The sequence below is a fragment of the Rhincodon typus genome, chromosome 6, assembly GCF_021869965.1.
Source record: "Rhincodon typus isolate 14 chromosome 6, sRhiTyp1.1, whole genome shotgun sequence".
Lineage (NCBI taxonomy): Eukaryota > Metazoa > Chordata > Chondrichthyes > Orectolobiformes > Rhincodontidae > Rhincodon > Rhincodon typus.
In genome coordinates this window covers 15,525,340-15,548,741 of record NC_063337.1, presented here as the reverse complement: position 1 = coordinate 15,548,741, position 23,402 = coordinate 15,525,340, and the positions used below count along the sequence as shown (strand labels likewise).

The 23,402-nt window shown below is 42.2% G+C and overlaps 1 protein-coding gene across 1 annotated transcript in view; it reads right to left on the bottom strand.

Annotated features, from left to right (window-relative positions):
• The window catches only part of oca2 (oculocutaneous albinism II), a 403,227-nt gene that overhangs the window by 177,229 nt on the left and 202,596 nt on the right, over positions 1-23,402 (bottom strand). The window contains exons 13-14 of the mRNA XM_048598233.1: positions 20,335-20,506; positions 18,733-18,743 (exon numbers count right to left, since the gene is read on the bottom strand). Coding sequence (XP_048454190.1) covers positions 18,733-18,743; positions 20,335-20,506 — 183 coding nt within the window. The remainder of the gene's footprint in view (positions 1-18,732; positions 18,744-20,334; positions 20,507-23,402) is intronic.

Genomic DNA, 23,402 nt, shown 5'->3' with positions numbered 1-23,402 from the left:
GGGATGCTTCAGGGATGTTAGGAGTCACTTGGGGGTTGTTGGTGTAGTTGGGGAGGCAATCATGCATCAGGGGCAATAATTACCCTGGAGTTAGAGTATGCTTTCACATTTTAATGTTCTAATGCTCCCTGGGTAACTATCAAGTTTAGGTCAATTGGAAAGCTTTGTAATCTCCAACTGTAACTCAGAGTAGGGGCTCATTTCTGAAGAGTTCCTGGCCCTCAGCTGAATATCTGAAGGAGATTTCACCTTTCCCATGAAGTCCGTTGAGTCGGCACCTCTTCATGGTGTCAATGTGCAACGCTGTCAGCAACGATTGTCTGGCTATTGGGAAAGTTGGGCCCAGATAACTCAATGTAATGAAGTTTTAGAAAACCAGCAGAATGGATTGACATACTTGTTTATAGAAACAGTGAAAGACCAGGCCAACAGCCCCTAAAGACCACCAACTCCTCTGGGAAATTTGTTGCCATTGATCAGGGCCGATGCCAGGCTTGTCCACCTCAGAAATCTTCACAAACATCCAATAAAAGCAAAGTTCCCAAGGAGAAAATGGATGGCAAGGGGAGGCAATGGCCTAGTGGTGTTATCCATAGATTGTTAATCCCAGAAACTCAGGTAACATTCTGGGCACCTGGGTTCAAATCCTGCAACGGCAGATGGTGTAATTTGAATTCAATAAAAAACTGGAAGTAAGGGTCTAATGGTAGCTATGGATCTATTGTTGGGAGAAGCCCATCTGGTTCACTAATATCCTTTAGGGAAGGAACGGCAATCCTTACCCAGTGTGGCGTACATGCGACTCAGGCCCACAGCAACATGATTGACTCTTAACTACCTTCTGGGCTATTAGGGATGAGCAATAAATGCTGTGCTGACCAGCCATGCCCTTGTCCCATGAATGAACTAAAAATAAAGGATCGATTTTGCAGAACCATGTTTTCAGCACCAAAAACTCCTGATGCCTGCACTTACTTGGCCTCCATTTGGAGTTGGATAACTTTCACATATCCTTGGAGATTGACTAAATTGATTTTTAAGCCATTCTAATGGTTGGCCAATGAGGAGCTTAACATATATTTCTAAGATCTCTTCCCGAATTTCAGCCGATCTGAGTGAAGATGATGCCAGGCCTGCTTTGCTCAGAATTTCTGATCATAGATGCAGCCTATCAAATGACCACCAACAAATGATCATTCAACACCACAGACGACAAGACAGAATGCACTGCATCACACTCTGAGGACTACAAGTGACTAGCAACCTGCCATTCCTCTTTTCTCCTATTCCTATCCCTTTCCCAGCACTTAACAAGAGGCAAAACCAGCGAGGTAGCCAATGCAAATTGGATGGAATGAAATTGATCCAATTATGACAATAAGTTCCAAAGCACAGTTTCTCTTAGAGTCCCAAATGCAATGTTTCGATCCTCCTTAGAATATGCAAGGTGCCCCAGCATCTGTCTCAGTGGCAGCCAAAGGCATCGGAACATTGTCTGCAGCCTTCAGATATATTTCAGGTGCTGTTGGATCACAGAGAACAAACCTGTGATAAAGGCCACTGTAGCCTCCATTTTCTGTCTGATAAACACAGGTATTGATAACTCTTTCTCGAGAAGCAATTCATTAGGTAGAGAGAAACAAAGACAAAAAAGGCAGCCTAAACGAGAAAATAAGACAGAGATAGAGGGCTTGGTGACATGGTGTAATGATAACTCTCTCTCAATGTCGGCAAAGCTAAAGAACTATATCATTGACTTCAGAAAGAAAGGAGGCAATCACACCACCATCTATGTCACCAGTGCAGAGGTTTAGAGGGTTGGCAGTGTCAAGTTCCTGGGAATGACGATAACCAACAATCTCTCCTGGACTTCCCACATGGATGTGACGGTCAAGAAGGCAAAACATCACCATTCTTCAAAATCTCCCCTCCCCCAACCGCATCCCAAAACCAGTCCAGCTCGTCCCCGCCTCCCTAATCTGTCCGTCCTTCCTCCCACCTATCCACTCCTCCCACCTCAACCCCCACCCCCACCTCCTGCCTACCAGCCTCATCCCACCCCCTTGACCTGTCCGTCCTCCCTGAACTGATCTATCCCCTCCCTAACTCCCCACCTACACCCACCTTTACTGGCTCCATCCCCGCCTCTTTGACCTGTCTGTCTCCTCTCCACCTATTTTCTCCTTTATCCATCTTCTATCCGCCTCCCCCTCTCTCTCTATTTATTTCAGAATCCCCTTCCCCTCCCCCATTTCTGAAGAAGGGTCCAGACCTGAAACATCAGCTTTCCTGCTCCTCTGATGCTGCTTGGCCTGCTGTGTTCATCCAGTTCTACACCTTGTTATCTCAGATTCTCCAGCATCGGAAGTTCCTACTATCTCTGAATCGATTTTAACCCTTCTTCTTCAGGTGACTCAGGAAATTTGGCATGTCCCTAAGGACCCTCACCAACTTTTACGGATGCAGCATAGAAAGCATACTGACCGGGTTCATAACAGCCTAGTATAGCAACTGCTCTGTCCACAATTGTAACAAACGACAGAAGGTTGTGTGCACATCCCAGACCATCACAGAAGCCAACCTCCTGTCCATGGACTCCAATTATACATCTCATTGCCGTGGAAAGGCTGCCAACATTATCAAAGACCCATCCCACCCCAGTCATGCTGTCCTCCCACCTCTTCCATCAGGTAGCAGATGCAGAAGCTTGAACACACGCACCAGCAGGTTCAAGAACAGCATCTTCCCAGCCATCATTAGACTGATGAATGGATTCTCTAGCTTCAAATAATGTTGATCCTGTTAATGTTGATCTTGCCTCGCATACGTCCTGTGTGGTAAAACCTGTATGCCTTACTCTGTCTAAGTTTTTTTCACCCTATGCTCTGTATGTCCTTGCTTACTATGATCTGCTTGTGCTGCACGCAAACAAAGCTTTTCACTGTACTTAGGTACATGTGACAACAAATCAAATCAAATCAAATCAGAGTAAGTGAGACAAAGTGAACAAAATAGATACAGAAATAAAGGGCATAAGAAAAGCAATCAATGGTAGGCAAGGAAATAGAGTGAAATAATTTACGACCGATCCTACCCAACTCTGCATCCTAAATATTTCTGGACTTCCAACAAATATCCACCGAAGCTCTGTAACTATCCTTAGTTCTCTTCAATATTGTCATATTCCAGACTTGTAACCATTGTTTCTAAATCCAGCAACCACATGACTGCTGCCAAATTCCACAGCATCGGGCATTTTTGTTTGGCCAATATTTATCGTCTATTTCTAATTGCCCTGAGAAGGTGGTTACAACTTGCCTTCTTGAACCAACACAGTCCATGTGGTCTCAGTACTCCTACAATTATGTTAGAAAAGGAAGTCCAGAATCTTAACCCAGTGACAGAAAAAGAACTAATGCTCTTTTTCCTTCTATGTGATAGGTATTGCAGATTTGGAAGGTGCTGTCAAAGGAACCATGGTGAATTTTTGTACTCCATCTTGTAAAATAATATACACTGCTGCCACTATGTGTTGGTGTTGGAAGGAGTGGATATTTGTGTATGTGTTGTCTTTCAAATGGACTGCTTTGATCTGTATGGTGTCAAGCTTCTTGAGTGTTGTTAGACCTGCACCGTCCAGGCAAGAGGGGAGCATTCCATCACAATCCTCACTTGTGCCTTGTAGATGGTAAACTGACTTTGGAAGTCAAAAGGTAAGTTATCTGCTGCAGGATTCCAATATGCTGCATCCTCCTGTTTACAGTACATTATAAAAAGGATGAGGAAAATCTTAAATGCAGAGGTAAAATAAATTATAATAGTGACCAACTTTTTACATGAAACAATGGGAGGAATTACAAACATCATACCCGAACACAGTTGCTAAAATGTTAAAACATAAAGTAATAAAAACTCAATTTCTCTTATACTGTCATTGTAATACATGTTCTAAAACCAACATTAAACAATACAAAGCATATCCATAAGCAAAATCATGTCAAGAATACCATTATGATTCAAGATTTTGCATTCAATCAACACTTCCTAGATTTTGCAGGCTGTTTTTTTTGTCAGTCATCTTCTAAGGCTGGGAGTCTCCAGATTGGTTCTCTGTCAGAGAATCCATAGCAATGAATTTGTGGTCAGGAGGGGGAATCTCTTTAAGAGCAGAATTGATCCAATGTGGATGAACATTCATTGTATTTTGCTTTTCCATTATAGCTCTTCCAATGATTAGAGGCATAGAGGTTTAAGCACAATAAAAAGGTCCTTTGGCTCATTGAGTCTGCACTGCTCAAAAACAACCAGCTAACTATTCTAATACCATTTTCCACCAGATGGCCTATAGCCTTTCATGCTTTGGCATCACAATTGTACATCTAAATACTTCTTAAATGTTCTGAGGGTTTCTGTCTCTATCCTTACAGGCAGAGTTCCAGATTCCCACCACCCTCAGAATGAAAATAAAACTTCCTCACCACTCGTCTAAGCTTCCTACCTCTTACCATAAATCTATGCCCCCGACGATTAATCCCTCGACCAAGAGGAAAAGTTCCATCCTGTCTGCCCTGTCTATGTCCATCATAATTGTACACATCGCAATTATATCCCCACTCAATCTCCTCTGCTCCAAGGAAAACAACATCAGTCTATCCAATCTCTCTTCATAACTGAAGCTCTCCATCTCAGGCAATATCCTGGTTAATTTCCACTGCAACCATCTCCAGTGCTATTTCATCCCTCCCTATAACGTGAATTCCAGAACTGCACACAATAGTCTAGCTCTTATGGGAGAAAGGCTTTGGAAAAATGCCAATCTTTCTCCCCTTTCTTTGTTCATTATTAATTGTGATTTGTAAGATACTACAATCTCAAAGAAATATGGACACATACTAGACACTTCTTGGCTCAGTAGGTGCCATTTAAATGTAAACCGTTCTCTGTAGGGGATTTACATCTCCACTGCTTCAGTAAACTGTTAGTAATCTCAAAGTTCTATGCGTTTTGGTTCAATCTATAAATTACTTCCACCCCACATCACCCTCCCTGGTTCTCCGTCTCCACCACACAACTTCTCCCTATCGCTGGAAGGGAAGTGTAACTTGTCAGTGAGTACTCTGACAGAAAAGAATTTTCAAAGTGAACTTATCTTCCTGGTCATTCAGAATCACTTCACCTCCTACACAAGGCCCCAGCGAGTGCAATCTGTTAATGGTTGGGAGAAGTAAATGGTATTACATTTCATTTGTGGCTGCTTTTCACAGACAGTTAACATTTTGGATGGAGCACCAAAATGGCCGGAAACCAACCAGAATTTCTTTGTTAAATTTTTCATTCAAAACTGTCACACTTCAATTACACTTACAAGGCAGTCAGCTCCATTTAAAACTGCATTTTCCGTGCTCCCCAATCATTAAGTTTTTTTTCATTTCCCCTCTAATTTGAGTTTATCGCACCATGACTGGATTTGAGATCAAGCCTTTGGCCTATTTAAGATACAGGCGTGTTCTGGGAGAGGGTGAGAAATAAAGAATTTTTTTTTCCCATTTATTCTTGGTTATGTTAACAGCACTGCCAAACCTAGCACCTTTTTTGTACTCATTCACAGGATGAGGATGTTGCTGGCTAGGACAGCATTTATTGCCCATCCCTAATTGTCCAGAGGGCAGTTAAGACTCAACCACATTGCTGTGGGTCTGGAGTCACATGTAAGCCAGACCAGGTAAAAGTGGCAGTTTCCTTCCCTAAAGGACATTAGTGAACCAGATGGACTTCTCCTGACAATTAATAAGATAATGGGTTTTGATGGACATGGATGGGTTGCTGTGGGAACTCGAGTAAGGGGAAGGGAGCCTCATGCTCATATCTGAAACTGGGTCAAAGTTCCAGCGAACTTAGCTGAACTTTTTAACTTGGCCATCTTGACATCTTATCACCCGTTTCTACCTCTGGAACCGGCAACCCCAACTCCACCATGGTATCAGTAAAATTATGCAACAGTATATTTTCAGTCACAATGCGGGATCTCAATGTCAGGAAATAACCTAAACTTGTGACTCCCAACTCAAAGATGAGGATTTGAGCCATTTTTGCAATTAGTCTGTTTGAACCTCAGTTGGAGGTGTTCAGAAGTTTGTATAGTTTTGACAAATAAATCATTTCTAATAGCAGAGGCACCAATAACCAGAGGCTAGAGATTTATAGTAATTGACAAGAGAACCAAAGAAAATCAGATGGAAGGAAAAGACTTTTTTTTATATACAGTAAGGTACGATGATCTGGTACAAGCAGACTCAAATTGGCAAAGATGAACACTTTTTGGTACTAAAAGGAATGAGTAGGGAAGCAGTATTTGTTGGATAGCACTCAATAGCTGGTACATGTGTAATGAGATGAATGGCCTCATTCTGTCGTGTATCATTCAATGATTCCAGCCTACGATTTTAAAAATGAGTGGATCAGACAGACAGTGTAGATTTGCGATGATGTCTAATTAATCTGGTTGAATGTTTTAAGGTGGTTTTGGTGTGGTGGTGAAAATGTTGCTGATATGGACTTTCAAGAGGCATTTGATAAGATTCTGTGCAAGATTATTTGCAAACATGAAAGCACACATCTATCTGCTTGCCAACATCTGCAAAGAGACTGAAGGTGTCATTGATAGTGATGTCAAGCAACACTTACTCATTAATCATCTGCTCAATAATGCTCAGTTTGGGTCATTCAGCTAGAGCTCACATTATAGTTTTGGTCCAAAAATGGACAAAAGAGCTAAATTCCACAGGTGAGGTGAGAATTATAGTCCCTGGAATCAAGGTGCATTTGATCGAGGGTTGCAGCAAGAAGCCATACAAAGTTGAGGTCAACAGAAATACAGGAACAGGAGTAGGCCAATCAGCTCCTTAAGTATGTTCCACCATTCAATGAGATTATGGCTGATCGGTGGCCTGACTCCATATACGTGCCTTTGGCCCAAATCCCTGAATAACTTTGCTGAACAAAAATTTATCTCCCTCAAGTTAAAAACTAGCAACAGATTAGCATCAACTGCCATTTGTGGAAGAGAGTTCCAAACCTTGTTGTGTGCAAAAGTGCTCACTAGCATCTGTCCTGAACAGCCTAGCCCTATCTTTCAGACTATGTCCCTAGTCCTCAAACTTCCAATTAGGGGGATGTTTTCCAATCAGTGAATCACACTGTCATATGCAGAGAAAAGTGCATGTGGTTGCTGGAGACCAACAGCCCAAATACTATGCTGCAGGAGGTCTTTAGAATCCAACCATCTTCATGAAAGACCTCCACTGTGACTTCCATACAGCAGTGGGGAATGTAGACTGAAGGTTGCACAATATTCAGCACCTACCAAGCCTTCTCAGATGCTGAAGCAGTCCATACCCAAATACAGAAAGATCTAGATGACATTAAGCTTGGACTGAGAAGTGACAACAATTGCAGCACACAAATGTCAGGCAACGACCATTTCCAACGAGAGAGAGAGATCTAATGATTTCTCCTAACTAACAGTGTCATTGCCGAAACAGAAATTGCTAGAAAAGCTCAGCAGGTCTGCTAGCATCTATGGAGAGAGATCAGAGTTAACGTTTCAGGTCAAGTGACCCTTTCTCAGAACACTGACAGACCTGCTGAGATTTTCTGGCAATTTCTGTTTATGTTTCGGCGATGACACTGGCGATGTTCATGGAGGTGGCTTCAGCAATGACAAACAATACCCAAAAGAACTGTGGATGCTGTAAATTAGACACAAAAAAAAACAGAAATTGCGAGAAAAGCTCAGCAGGTCTGCTAGCATCTGTGGAGAGAGATCAGAGTTAACGTTTCAGGTCAAGTGACCCGTCCTCAGAACACTGACAGACCTGCTGAGTTTTTCCAGCAATTTCTGTTTTGTTGTTTCTGATTTACAGCATCCGCAGTTCTTTTGGGTTAGGTTTGTCATTGCTGAAGCCACCTCAATGAACATTTAAGGGTTCACTACTGATGAGAAACTGAACTGGACAAACCATTTAAATATTGTTCCCACTGGACCTGATCAGTGGCTGTATCCTATGGCAAGTAACTCACCTCCTGACTCCCCAGTGCCTATCCACTTTCAATAAGGCACAAGTCACGTGTGTGATGGAAGACTCTCCAGTTGCCTAAATGAGTGCAGCTCTAACAACATGCAAGAAGCTCAACAGCATCCATGATGCAGTAGCCTGCAATGATTGTACCCCATCCACCCCTTTCAACATTCACTTCCGTCATTACTAATGCACAATGGCAGCAGTGTGTACCATCTACAAGATGTGCTGTTGCAATTCACCAAGGCTTCGTAGAAAGCATCTTCCAAATCCATGATCTTTACCATCTAAAAGGACAAGAGCAGCAGATACATGGGAATTCACCTTCAGCTTAATTACAAATTTTTATATGTCAAAGCAGTGTCACTGTCATATTATAGGGTCAGGGCTCAGAAATGACCTGCACCTCATGTTCCAGATCCTGGATTGGAAATCAAGCTTCACACCTGTTAACTTCCTAACACTGACATTTATAAGCAGTTACCAATCTACAAATGTCCTGCGCAATGACAATCATGTACACCAATGTGACAATGGGCCATCCTTGTGCAGCACAATCACAAACCAAACCAGAAGATCATACACTTTACATAGTTTAACACACTTGCAATTATAAAACAATGTACTCTGTGGAACAACACAGAAAATCCACTTGTATTCTTTTCGAATTGTAGACAACTTGCAGAGCACTAAACACTAATGAAGTATGGTATCCATTATAAAACAAAGTATGCAGACAATTTACTGGATAACATCTCGCCCACATTCACCCATAAATCATCCATTGCTCATTGTTTGTCATTAATTCTACTTTATAACAAGGAATTGATAAAAAGCATGCAAGCAGAAATGGTGCATTCAAGCCTGGCTATTTGAACAAAATGTGTTTTATCTATTTAATTAAAATAACAGTAGTAACATCAAGAACTTCGTGAGGCTTTGCACAGCATTTCAATTACACAACTAAGGCATTCTATACATAAAAATATGTTTCTTTTTCAACTTACTTTCTTGAAGCTGTTGACTCTTGGTGGACCAGACGTGCCTAGCCAAGGGGGAGGTGATGGCCTAGTGGTATTATCACAAAACTATTAATCTAGAAACTCAGCTCACATTCTGGGGACTTGGGGTTTGAATCCCACCATGGCAGATGGAATTCAAAATTCTCAAATAAACATTTTAAATTAAGAATCTACTGATCACCATGAAACCAATGTCGATTGTTGGAAAAATCCATCTGGCTCACTAATGTCCTTTAGGGAAGGAAATCTGCTATTCTCAGCCGGTCTGGCCTACATGTGACTCCATGTCCACAACAACGTGGTTGACTCTCAACTGCCTTCTGAAATGGGCTAGTAAATCATTCAGTCGTATCAATTGCTATGAAGTCTCAACGGAGAAATGAAACTTGATGGATCATCTGGCATTGACCTAGGTACCAGAAACAACAAAGGCAGCAATAATCATGTCACCCCTGCAAAGTCATCCTTACAAACATCTGGGAGCTAGCGCGAAAATTGGGACAGCTGTCTCATACACTGGCAAACAACAGCCTGACATGGTCATACTCACATACCTTATGGACAATGTCCCAGACACCACCATCAACCACCCTGGATAAGTCCTATCCCACTGGCAGGACAGACCCAGCAGAGGTGGTGTCAGGAGGAAGCTGGCCTGGAAGTCCTCAACATTGACTCTGGACCGGATGAAGTCTCAGAGATTCAGGTTAAACATGGGCAAGGAAATATCCTATTGGTTATCACACACTGCCTTCCCTCAGCTGATGAATTGGTACTCCTCCATGTTGACCAACACTTAGAGGAAATATTGAGGATGGCAAGGATGCAAAATATACTCTGGATGGGGGATTTCAATATCCACCATCAAGACTGGTTTGGCACCAACACTATCAATTGAGCTGGTTGAATTTGAAAGGACATAGCTGCTGGACTGGGTCTGCAACAGGTGGTGAGGGAGCGAACAAGACAGAATAACATATTTGACCTTAACCTTACCAATCTGCCGGCTGTAGATGCATCTGTCCATGACACTACCGGTAAGAACGACCACCACATGGTCCTTGTGGAGACAAAGTCCCACCTTCGCATTGAGAATAATCTTCATCACGTTGCTTGGCTTTATCACCATGCTAAATGGGACAGACTGCAAATAGATCAAGCAACCATGAGGTGCTGTGAGCCATCAACAGCAACAGAATCATACTCCAGCACAACCTGGAACCTCAAGGCCTGGCATAGTCCCATTCAACTGCTACCATCAGGCCAGGGAATCAACCTGGTTAAGTTACCAAGTATTACTACTTACATGCCAAACCACCAATATTAGCAGCAAGTGATAAGCGATCACACAACCAACAGATCAGATCTCAGCTCTGCAGTCCTGCCACATCCAGTCATGAATGGTGGTGGACAATTAAACAACTCACTGGAGGAGGAGGCTCCACCAATATCCACGTCCTCAATGATGGAAGTGTCCAGCACATCAATGCAAAAGATAAGGCTGAAGCATTAGCAGCAATATTCAGCCAGAAATGCTGAGTATATGATCCACCTTGGGCTCCTCCAGTGGTCCTCAGCATCAGAGGTGCCAGTCTTCAATAAATTTGATTAACAACGTATGATATCAGAAAATAATTGGAGGGCTAGATACTGCAAAGGCTTTTAGCCCTGACAACATTCCTGCAATAGTACTGAAGACTTGTGCTCCAGAGCATGTCACTCTCCTCAGCAAGCTGCTCCAGTACAAAATAAAAACTGAAAGAACTGCAGATGCTGTAAATCAGAAACAAAAACAGAAGTTGCTGGAAAAGCTCAGCAGGTCTGGCAGCATCTGTGAAGAGAAATCAGAGTTAACGTTTTGGTCTGGTGACCCTTCCTCAAAACTGATGGTAGCTGGGAAAGTGTCAGTTTATATGCAGAAGGTAGCATCGGGGGAGGGGATCAGGAGTAATCGATAGGTGGGGATAGAGCCAAAAGAGAGAGTTGGACAGATAAAGGAGTAGATAGCGATCTGGCTAGGAGAGTTAATAGCTGTTAATGGAGACTATTAGTGGCTAACAGTAGGTGGTGTATAATTGCAGACGATGTGAATAACAAAGCCTGGTGTGTGGGGTAGGTGGCTAGGACACTGGAGAGTTTAGGCCCGAAAATTATTGAACTCGATATTGAGTCCGGTGGGCTGCAGGGTCCCCATGCGGAAAATGAGGTGTTGTGTGGGCTGCAGGGTCCCCATGCGGAAAATGAGGTGTTGTTCTTCCAGCTTCTGCTGAGTTTCGCAGCTGAGGACTCAATATCGAGTTCAATAATTTTAGGGCCTAAACTCTCCAATGTCCTAGCCACCTACCCCACACACCAGGCTTTGTTATTCACATCGTCTGCCATTATACACCACCTCCTGTTAGCCACTAATAGTCTCCATTAACAGCTATTAACTCTCCTAGCCAGATCGTTATCCACTCTTTTATCTGTCCAACTGTTCTTCTCTCTCTTTGGGCTCTGTCCCCACCTAACGTTTACTCCTGATCCCCTGCCCCGACCCGATCTTCTGCATATTCACCGACACTTTCCTAGCTACTATCAGTTCTGTGGAAGGGTCTCCGAACCTGAAACATGAACTCTGATTTCCCTTTTCAGATGCTGCCAGACCTGCTGAGATTTTTCAGCAACTTCCATTTTCATCTCTTCTAGTACATCACTGACATATACCCAACAATGTGAAAAATTGCCCAGGGCTATCCTGTACATAAAAAGCAGGACAAATCCAACCCGGCCAACTACCACCCCATCAGTCTACTCTCTATCATCAGTAAAGGGACAATCTAACGACCAAGCCTTGATATTCAGTGGTGTCACCATCACTGAATCCCTACTATCAACATCCTGGGTGTTACTTTTGGCCAGAAACTCAATTGGATTCACCACATAAACATAGTGGCTACAAAAACAGGTCAGAGGTTAGGAATACTTAGCGAGTTAATCACCTCCTGACTCCCCAAAACCTGTCCATCATCCAGAAGGCACAAATCAGGAGTGTGATGGATTATGCCTCACTTGCCTGGATGCAGTGCCAACAACACTCAAGAAGATCTACACCACCCAGGACTAAGCAGCCCACTTGATTGGTACCATAACCATAGGCATTCATTCCCTCCGCCACTGCCATTCAGTAGCACCAGGGTATACTATTTACAAAATTCACCAAATGTCCTCAGACAGCACCTTTCCAACCCATGACCACTTCCATCTAAAAGGACAAGAGCAGCCAATACATGGAAACATCACCATCCATCAGGCCACTCACCATCCTGACTTAGAAAAATATCACTGTTCCTTCACTGTCACTGGGTCAGAATCCTGGAATTCCATCCCTTAAAGCATTATGGGTCAACCTAGAACTTCGGGTTTAAACTTGCAATTGTCGTTCAATGCTTCCTGTTGGGAAAAGAATAACATATCTATATTGCATTTCAAGAAGGCAGTTTGCCACCACCTTCTCAAGGGCAATTAGAGATGGGTGATAAATGTTGGTAGGCCAGTGACGCCCATATCCCACAGTGGATAATTAATAAAACAAAAGCTTGAATCTATTATCTCTCAAGTAAACATTCAAGACTTTGAACATCAGTGAACTCTTCTACTGTGGTGGGCCTTACAGATGAGCTGAATCATGTTTTCAACTGAAATCCAAGCAAGTCTTCCGACATCATGACAGTGACTACACTTCAAAAGTATTTAATCAACTGCAAATTGTTTTGTGACATGCCAAGGTTATGAAAGATACAATATAAATATGTCATTCTTTTGCTAACAGGAGTCATTGAACAACAATTGCAAAATTAAACCCCAAGCTGAATATTCCCTTCTTGGCCCAAGGACAATTACGTTTCAAAATGACTACATTGGGAGCAAAGCACACTAGGCATTCCAAAGTTCATAATGGCAATATATAAAATGCAAGTCTTTATACACAATCTGCTTCAGTATGAATTCTGTGTGCCTTAAATCCTCACTTACCCACACCTCAATCAATGTTCTGAAAAATAAGTTCTGAAGAAGGGTCATTGGACCCAAAACGTGAACTCTGCTTTCTCTCCACAGATACTTCCAGACCTGCTGAGTTTCTCCAGCAATTTCTTACTTTTAAGCTGCTTTGATTTGAGGCCTTTATGCCTTATGTACATTTGAATTGTGCAAGAGATTTCAGCTACCACAGAACATACTAAATGGGAGCAGATTAGACCATTCGGCCCATTTACCTTGCCACACCATTCAATAAGATGATAACTGATCTGCCTGTGTTTTGAATGACACGTTCCTATCTATTCCCTATAATCTTTGATTCCCTTGCCTAACAAGAATCTAACTACTTCTGTCTTAAAAATATTTACTGAATGTGCATCTACCATCTTCTAAGGCAAACAGTTCCAGTCACACAGCCCTCAGAAAGACAGAAACTCCTCCTCTCTGTCTAAAAGGACAATCCCTAACTTTAAAAAGACACCCCTTGTTCTAGGCTCATCCACAAAGGAAATATCCTGGCCATGTCTATCTCATCAAGACTATTCAGGTCTATATACTTCAATCAAATCACTCCTCATTCTTGTAAAATCTGTGGGAAAATAAAGGCCAGCCCACCCAATCCATCCACATTAGACAACCCACTCATTGCAGGTACCAATATAGAAAACTTCACTTTAAATACATTTAACTTCTTCCTTAAATAAAGAGACCAAAGCTGCACATTTATCCAAGATATGGTCCCAGCTGTGTAACTGACGAAGGGACACCCAACCGGAAACATTAACTCTGATTTCTCTCCACAGATGGTGCCACATCTGCTGAGATTTTCCAGCATTTTCTGTTTCTGTTTCTGACTAACGGCATCCACAATTCTTTCAGATTTTATTTAGAAGAAACATCAAGATGTCCAAAATTGAAAGTTTGCACCATGAGTTCACATCACGCCATGATGTCCAATTCTCAACCCTTGTTCTGTTCAGTTCTCTCTAAACGAATCATGCTTCTATCAGAAGATCATGTTTACTAGTCTTGGTAGACTAGAGACAGAGATGACCATTATGAAATGAACCAGCCTATGTGTCAGTTACAACTAATCTGAGTTTACTTAACATTAGCTCAATTAAGTCCACGTGCTATGAGCCAGCAAGAAAACAATATAAAAACAATCAGAATGGTAAATATTTAACATTCGGATGTACTGACTCATTTCAAAAGACAAGTACTTGTATCATTATGGTAAGTAAACAATGTGTGCCTCTTCATGTCAAATGATGACATTGTGATAAATGCATAATGGTGAAAAAATACTATTTCCTTTCAAAAAAAAAGTCATGTTAATATTAGAGTCTCTAATTCTGCATTTTTCACACCATAGTAGAACTTACCATTGCTAATGACTGATCAGTAGGCACTCAGTTGCAAACCCCCATGTATCACTGATGAGGCTATTATAATGAATATTAATGATTCTAAGAGGTTAATCTAGCATGATGGATAACGGAAACAGCAATTAATTTAGACAATACACAATCAAAAAATATTGTATTGTGCCACACTCCACTTGAAGGAAAGATAATAATTTCACACTTTCACTTGTGAATCAGTATTAATTGGAATTGAGGACAAGAGGTTAAAATGCTGGTTAGACAGGGTCAGTGAGAAATTTTTCTGGTCAGAGATTTAATTCTAATTCACACACCACAAATTTCAACACTTCTTGCTATCTCCCTACATTTATACATCCGGTTCTGACCCAATAATTTATTACACACCAACCATGGGGCAGGACGGTGGCTCAGTGGTTAGCACTGCTGCCTCACAGCACCAGGGACCCGGGTTTGATTCCAGCCTCGGGCGACTGTCTGTGTGGAGTTTGCACATTCTCCCCGTGTCTGCGCGGGTTTCCTCCAGGTGCTCTGATTTCCTCCCACAATCCAAAGATGTGCAGGCTAGGTGGATTGGCCATGCTAAATTACCCATAGTGTTCAGGGATGTGTAGATTAGGTGGGTTATAGGGGAATGGGTCTGGTTGGAATGCTCTGAGGGTCGGTGTGAACTTGTTGGGCTGAAGGGCCTGTTTCCACACTGTTGAGATTCTATGATCTATGATCATCACTTCTTCCTGGATTCGATTACTTCTCAGGTATCCCCACCAAATCTTACTAATAATAACTTTGAAGGCTACAGCAGTAAACTATCATAGGTTCCAACAGTTAGATGAAAAAGGCTACTGTCCTCTATTATTTGAAGGCAAAATTGTTTGCTGCTGTAGCTCAGACATGCAGCAATTATTATACATTCGTAACTCACCTGAAATCCAGGATTATAAATATTAATTGCCACCTGATCGGGCTTTTATGTGGATTATTGACAAGTTCAGTATTATCAATCATTATTGTTACTAGCCCCACATTCGCAATGATCAGGTGTGACTCATTTTCCTGTCCAATAATGAGGAAATGAAAGGGGCCCTCTTGTGACACAGTGATAGTGTTACTACCTCTGGACCAAGTGACCAAGTCTCATCTGCTCCAGAGGCATGTAATATGAACAGGTTGACTAGAAAAACAGGTTGATTAGAAAAACAGGTTGAGGAAATAAACAGGACCACACAGAATCAAGGAAAGCCTAGCGCTGTTCTAACGAGGGATTACTGGACTTAAATGCTAACTCTGTCTTTTTTTTCTCCACAGTTACAGTCACTACTGCAGAATTTCTGTAGTGATTGCAAACGAGGTCAGCCAACTGGATGTCATTGAATATGAGTTCCCTAATTGGGGCTGTTAATCTGCTCCCATCAGGGAGCCCTGACTGACAGATAAAAATAGGAGTGTCAGACATCCTGATACTGACAGCTGGCTCTGAAGATGCAGTACTAGAGTCTTAGACTCATAGAGGTCTACAGTATGAAAACAAGCCCTTCAGCCCAAATTGCCCATGCTGCCCAGATTTCACAATTTAAACTAGTCCCATTTGCCCATGTTTGGTCCATATTCCTCCATGCATCTGTCTAAATGTTTCTGAAATGAAGAAATTGTACTCGCTTCCACCACTACCTCTGACAGCCTGTTCCAAACACTCAGCACCTTAAAATTGTCCCCCTGACTCTTCTGTATCTCTCCCCTCTCACCTTAAACCTATGCCCTCTTGTTTTAGACTCCCCTACCATGGGGAAAAGCTATCTGTTATCTACCTTATTTATGCCTCTCATGATTTTATATATCTCTAGAGTCTAAAGTCAAGGACTCTTCATATTTGAATAAAGAGTGATTTGGTGACAGGATTCTGGCCTCTGGAATTATTTCAGTTCCTCCAGTAGTATTTGTTTTTGTTTTGAATCTGTAACTATGCTGTTTTTGGAATACATTATCTACTATTATGCAATTCTGTCTCTCCCAGCTATGCAACCTTCATTCCCTATGAAAAAAGACAGTGAATATATACACTGACAAAATGGAAACTCATGATAAGTTAACAGATTGCTTCAGTTCACATTGAGTTAAACATTTTGGCCTCCAAGTTTAATTCTATAATAATTCTACAGTTTTAGCATTATGGATGCCATTTTGATACCAAAATAGTATCCAAGCTCTGCATACACACACACATGCACACCAAAAACACATTTTGATCTGGTTAATCTGGTACAGATGTTAGGCATGAGAGGTACGCAGAGTGGGTAGATTGTAGTGTGTATCAGTCTGTAATGTTACTTTAGCACCAGCATAGTCATTTTCACTTGAAAATTCACTAAACAGGAGATTGCACAGAAATTCTGCTGGAAGGGAACATTGAGTTCCCTAAGCTTTATTGCAGTTGATTTTCTCCAGACTCTCTCAGAGTTTAGAGAAATGATTGATGATTTGCAGAATTGATTGAAATCTCCGAATGGAGTATTGCTGCACGTGGGAAAAGCTTTAGTTATAACTTCAAGATGTCTGGTTAGACAACATGTTCCCAGCCATGTGTAACTGCACCCTTGAAAGACAGATGCAACGAAGAGGAAAACAGGATGTGTGCAAACAGAGGAGGAAGAGGTAGACTTTCAGCAGGGTAGTTTACTCATCAAGAAATCTTGTGGGAGTAATTTTTTTTTATCCATTACCTAACTTCAGGTGCAGGTATATGCATTTTATATGGGCAATGCTCACAGAAATCTGCAAATATGCCTTGGTCAGTGGCTGTGAAGATGACCATTTCCCTGAATGTTTTTGCTTTGGGATCCTTCCAGAATGGAGCAAGTAGCATCTTCCAGTTTGTGGTCCACAGAGCGACCATATTTGCCTTCTGTGTGACGAGAGAGAAGTTAGGCATGGAGAAGGAGTGGCAGGAAGAGGAGGAAGAGGAAAAGGCAGAGTAGCAGAAAGGCAGAAGGTAAGCAATATATTACCAACAGGACCTTAATGAATTATGGTTCCACAACCTTGCCTGAAATCTCCATTCCATTACAGCCCTAAACCTTCCCTTCTCTCTGTCATTGACCATCACAGTGTCCTGTTTGTCAAGATGCTGAGATAAAAGCATCACAAAATTAATTTTTGTGAAGAAGGGTCCCGACCCGAAACGTCAGCTTTCCTGCTCCTCTGATGCTGCCTGACCTGCTATGCTCTTCCAGCTCCACACTGTGTTATCTCTGACTCCAGCATCGGCAGTTCTTACTATCTCAAGGCAAAATTAACCAAGTCCATTTTATCAAAGAAACCAACCACTATTCCATAAAAAGGTCAGCTAATCACTTTTGTGCAGTGCCTTAGTGCGTATCTTCAGTGCTTATCCCAGACCACATGGTCCATGCCCGTGGAGCAGGGAGGTGGGTAGTGCTGGGGACTTCAAATGGGCTCATAAGACACTCTCCAGCTCTGGGGTTAGAAAGGCCAGCTTTGGGCTGCACTATTTTCCACCTAATCAGCAGTAGTCTTCCACGAGCAGGTAACAAGGGAGTTGTTGGATAGTTAGGAGTTGGACGAGGAACATTATCACCTTGGGAAAGGCCAGCAGCTCATGGTCCATGACAATGACAGTAGGCTTGCCAATGAACCAAATATTTCATTATTCATGACGTTTTCTGGACTCTTCTCATTCAATGTTCTCAGTTAAGCAGCAAAACCAGTACATAATCTCACCCATGTGCTCTTATGGTACAGTCATAATGGTCATACCTCTGAGCCAGGAGGCCTGGGTTCAAGCCTCACCTGCTCCAGAGGTGCGTAATAACATCTCTGAACAGGTTGCTTAGATAATAAATGTAATCTCACCCAATGCTGAGATAGCATCAACTGGCATTACCTATTCTGAGTAAGGATCACCGGACCCGAAACGTTAACTCTGGTTTTCTCTTCTGAGCTGAGCTTTTCAAGCAACTTCTGTTTTTGTTCCTGACATTAACCCTTGCCTTCCGCCTTGTCCATAAGTTACTTGTGAGTCACCGTGCCTACAACTCATCTGCACCTTCTCTGTACCTGTAACACTGTATTCCACATTCTATCCTGGTTCACTTCCTTTTTCATAGAATCCCTAGTGTGGAAACAGGCCCTTCGTCCCAACAAGGCCACACCGATCTCCGAAGAGCATCCCACCCAGACCCATCCCCTTATAACACACCTAATCTATACATCCCTAAACACTATGGGCAATTTAGCACGGCCAATCCATCTACCTTGCACATCTTTGGACTGTGGGAGGAAACCGGAGCACCCGGAGGAAATCCATGCAGACACGGAGAGAATGTGCAAACTCCACACAGACAGTCACCCAAGGGTGGAATCAAACCCGGGTCTCTGGCAGTGTGAGGCAGCAGTGCTAACCACTGAACCACCGTGCCACCCCTTGTATGTCCACTGCAGTGAGGAGCAGTGGAATTAACCCTAATAGCTTGATCAATACCTAATCCTCGATCACCATCACAAAATAGACAGATGATATGGTCGTTATCATTTTGCTGTTTGTGAGGGTCTGCTGCACACACACTGGTTGCTGTATTTCTCACAATAAAACAGTGACTACACTTCAATAGTATTTCATTGGTTGTGCAGTACATTGAGATGTCTGGTGGTTGTGAAAAGCATGGTATAAATGCAAGTTTCCCTTTTACTTATATTAAAAAATTAAGTGTCGACCTGTTTATTATAACACTTTCATCAAAATATGAGAAGGATTTCATATAAATGTACTAATTTCCTTAAGGACCTAAAAACAATCTGAACTGACACCAAGTCGAAATCCAAGATTTGGTCCAACTGATTCTGGAGTGGAGTAAAATTAGGAACGTGGGTTAGATTTCATCTGATTCAAAAGCCATCCACTTAAAGGACTCAGCCCCTTGTTCTCAAGGTTTTAAATTAGGACTTTTACACATCAATGAGAGAGAAAACTGTTTTACACCACCGTTGTAACAGTGGAGCAGAATCAGAGACACATCAAATGCAGAGCTGCAGAATACTCCAATGAAATCCAAATTCAAACTTTTGCTGTGCCCAGTGTAATGCTTTGAATGTTATAAACATGAATTGTAAAAACTCAGTTAGTGATGAACAATTAGAGTGCTAAGATCTATGAAAACAAAACAAAAGGAGCAGAACGATTTTTTAAAAATCTAATCATAAATGTTAAGAAAAATGTCTCAATACAGAAGATTTGCCTGTGGTCATGTAAACTTGCTCTATATAATAGAGAACACTCAAGGTTTATTCAATAAGTTTAAGCTGCCTATAAACCTATTCTCTTAATCAATACAGACTAGGAAAAAGGTGGTAAGAAAACTGAAAGGAAAATCCTAAATATTGAACATAATGGCAAGACAACCGGCACATTAAAGGAGAAATGGTTACTGTTTTGATCAAGTATTGGATGACTGACCCTATGAGAATGCTAATAAACATACCACTTTAAACAGCAGTAAGAAAATTTTCATCGTTTAGCCTTTAAATGGAAATACCTCAGACAATGATCATCACAAGACTTGAATGCCAAAACTAGTCACAATTTAGGGGAGAGGAATAAACTGTTCATAATTATTTGTAATACTTTTGGCTTTAAACTTACATAAAGTGAACATTAGTAGAATGAACGAGTGAAAGGTTAATATATGCTTAATGCCCTAGGTATCCACTGGGTCTAACATCAGTTCAAGCTTAAAAAGTGGCTAAATAAATACAATGCGCATCCTTAAAACATAGCATATTTTGCAGATCATGTCATGACAAATTATGCATCACCCATATTATTAAAGTTGAAAAGAACTGTATTACTTTCTTTTGCAGGTGCTGATTGGAAACGATGATGACATTTGGTGGATCCCCGACAGCTGTGGCCGCTCCGCCAATATTCGTGAAGACAATCTCTGCGATCAGCACGTGCCTAGGGTCCAGATTGAGCACTTCACATAACCTATAGGAGACAGGATACAATCAGGAAGCTGGAACCCAAATGAAGCAAACTTTGCCTGACCCAAACCCAACCCACATCCCTGCACCAGACTGAAAAAAGAAATAGGAAAACAATCACTGCCAGATATTACAGAATTGCAAAGTCTGGGATCCTAGCAGAGGTAGAGTGCAAATGGATAATTGATGGCTTGTTCAAGGATTATCAATGTTATTGTGGCAAAATGTCACCTCCTTACTCGTTACTCGAGTATAATTCCCTAAGCTTCAGCCAACCAGTTCTAACATTTCATAGTCTTTACGTACAAGCCTACAGAAGGATAGTGCTCGAGTTATGCAACATGCTGTCCTTCCCAAGGAGGCATCAGGTCACAGCTGAAACCAGTCCTACCTGCACATGTACAAACCAACCTCCCATCCATTGACTCCATCTGTACTTCTCACTGCCTCGGAAAAGCAGCTAACATAATCAAAGACTCCTCCCACCCTGGATATAATCTCTTCCAACCTCTTCATCAGGCAGAAGATACAAAGGCTTAAACACAGAAACCAACAGATTCAAGGACAGCTTCTTCCCTGCTGTTATTAGACTTCTGAATGAACGTCTTAAATTTTAAATTTAATGTTGATCTCACTCTTTGTGCCCCTTCTCTACAGCTGTAATATTGTATTCCTCGCTCTGTCCTATTACCCTAATGCACTTTGTATGGTATGATCTACGGTATGCAAAACAAAACTTTTCACTATATCTAGGCACATGTGACAATAATAATAAATCAAATCACATCAATATACATGGTGTGGCAGAGGTCACCGAGGGGTAACAGAAAGTGTGTACCCAGATTAATTATCCCCCGGAAGGCCAAAACCACAGCTGGTATCTTGACTCAGGTCTGTGAAGTCAATATGGGCTGAGAATTTAAACCATTCTCTTCCACTCCCACAACTTATCTCATTACAGTTTTCAAATCTGTACTGTGTACTCTGAACTGCCCTCTGGGCAACTGGGATGGGAAATAAATGCAGCCCAGCCAGCGACATCCTCACCCCGTTAATGAATAAAGGAAAAAAAATATAGTGGGATAACAACCTGATTTGTTGCCAATATGAGGAAAGGAAGTGTGTTTATAGCAGGTTCAGAAGTGACAGGTAGGAAGGTGCGAGACAGAAAGATGGAGAGTGGTCCTCCTGCCTGAAGGCCAAATGAGGCCTTAAAATAGCCAATGAGGAGGCTCAACCTAACAGAAACCAGCTGGAAATTTGTCATGTGGGATAATTAACCACCCAGCAAAACCTGTCGGGTTTGCTTCAGACCTATTTGAGGTGATCATCGTATTCAGGCATGCTGTGCCCTCTTGAGGTACCTGGCATTGCAAGGGGCAGCCCAAAGGAAATCACTCCCCTGTCTTTGCTATCCCTCCACCAAATGGGAGGTGAGGGTTGGTGGGAGGTGGGGGGGGAACGGTTTGTGTTCGGGGGAAGAATCTATTATCTCGGTGAACATAATATATTGCCAGAGGCCTGTACTCCCAGGGGCAAAGCTGCCTGCTTCTGATTGGCCAACAGGTTTCAGCAGGATGGGATTTCTACATTGCAGTGGGATGGATTCAACACATAGACCTAAGCTGCCCAGAAAAGTGCCCGACTGTCATAAGATACCAACAGGGCTCACAGAAAAGAGTAACACAGGGACCCCATAGGTTTTCCAGGTGATTGACAGGCTCCTTATTTGCAAACACCAAATTCCATCAATGGAATATTTGCTAGTCTCTGTTTATAATATCTTGTCTCTGTTTCATTTAAAGTAGGTGTTTTAAACACCACTCTCATTAGAAAGCCCAGCTTTCACTCAAGGATATCGCATTTGTTTAGAGGCAAGGGTCTAAGGTTTCCAGTAATTTTGAGGTCTGAACCAGTCAGTAGAACAGAGGAAGTCATTGAATCGCACAATCCTTTCAGCACAGAAGATCATCCAGCCCATTATGTCTCAGCTAGTCTCACTTTTTGCTTTTTTCCTGTGACCTCAGGCAGTATAGGACTTGTACTGATGCCATTCGTATCATGCCGCATTGCAAATTAACTACCGAGCCAATTGAGCTAACCACCACAGCCACACCCCTTGCCTGCGGTGTAGTGACCCTCAGGTTAAACTCACCACCAGTCATCTCTCTCTAGTGACAAATCAGCCTATGGTCCTCTTACTATGGAGGCTTTCACTTTCCCTTTCTCTCGCTGATTTATTTTCTCTCAGGTGCTTATTCTTTTTTGAATCTCAAGATGCAATTTGCCTCATCCACATTCAGATACAATGTTACAGATCATGAGCACTCACTGGGCTGGATTTTACATGTTGTCCCTTACCCAACCCCGAAAGAGAATAAAGCATTATTGGTTAATGATTTGAAGAACTTGGGATACAATTTGATGAATTCTCACAGTCCATGATGACCTGATGTATTCAGTAGTGTTAAAATGTTAAAAAGGGGACATCTTTTCTGTACTTCAGAATATTTGTTGCTGAATAAGTAGTGTTTATTCCCAGGCCCCAAGAAGACTTTCCACATCAAGCAGATGTTCACCTGCACATCTGCCAATGTGGTATACTGCATCTGCTGTGCCCGGTGTGGCTTCCTCTACATCGGGGAAACCAAGCGGAGACTCGGGGACCGCTTTGCAGAACACCTACGCTCGGTTCGCAACAAACAACTGCACCTCCCAGTCGCGAACCATTTCAACTCCCCCTCCCATTCCTCAGACGACATGTCCATCCTGGGCCTCCTGCAGTGCCACAACGATGCCACCCGAAGGTTGCAGGAACAGCAACTCATATTCCGCTTGGGAACCCTGCAGCCCAATGGTATCAATGTGGATTTCACAAGTTTCAAAATCTCCCCTCCCCC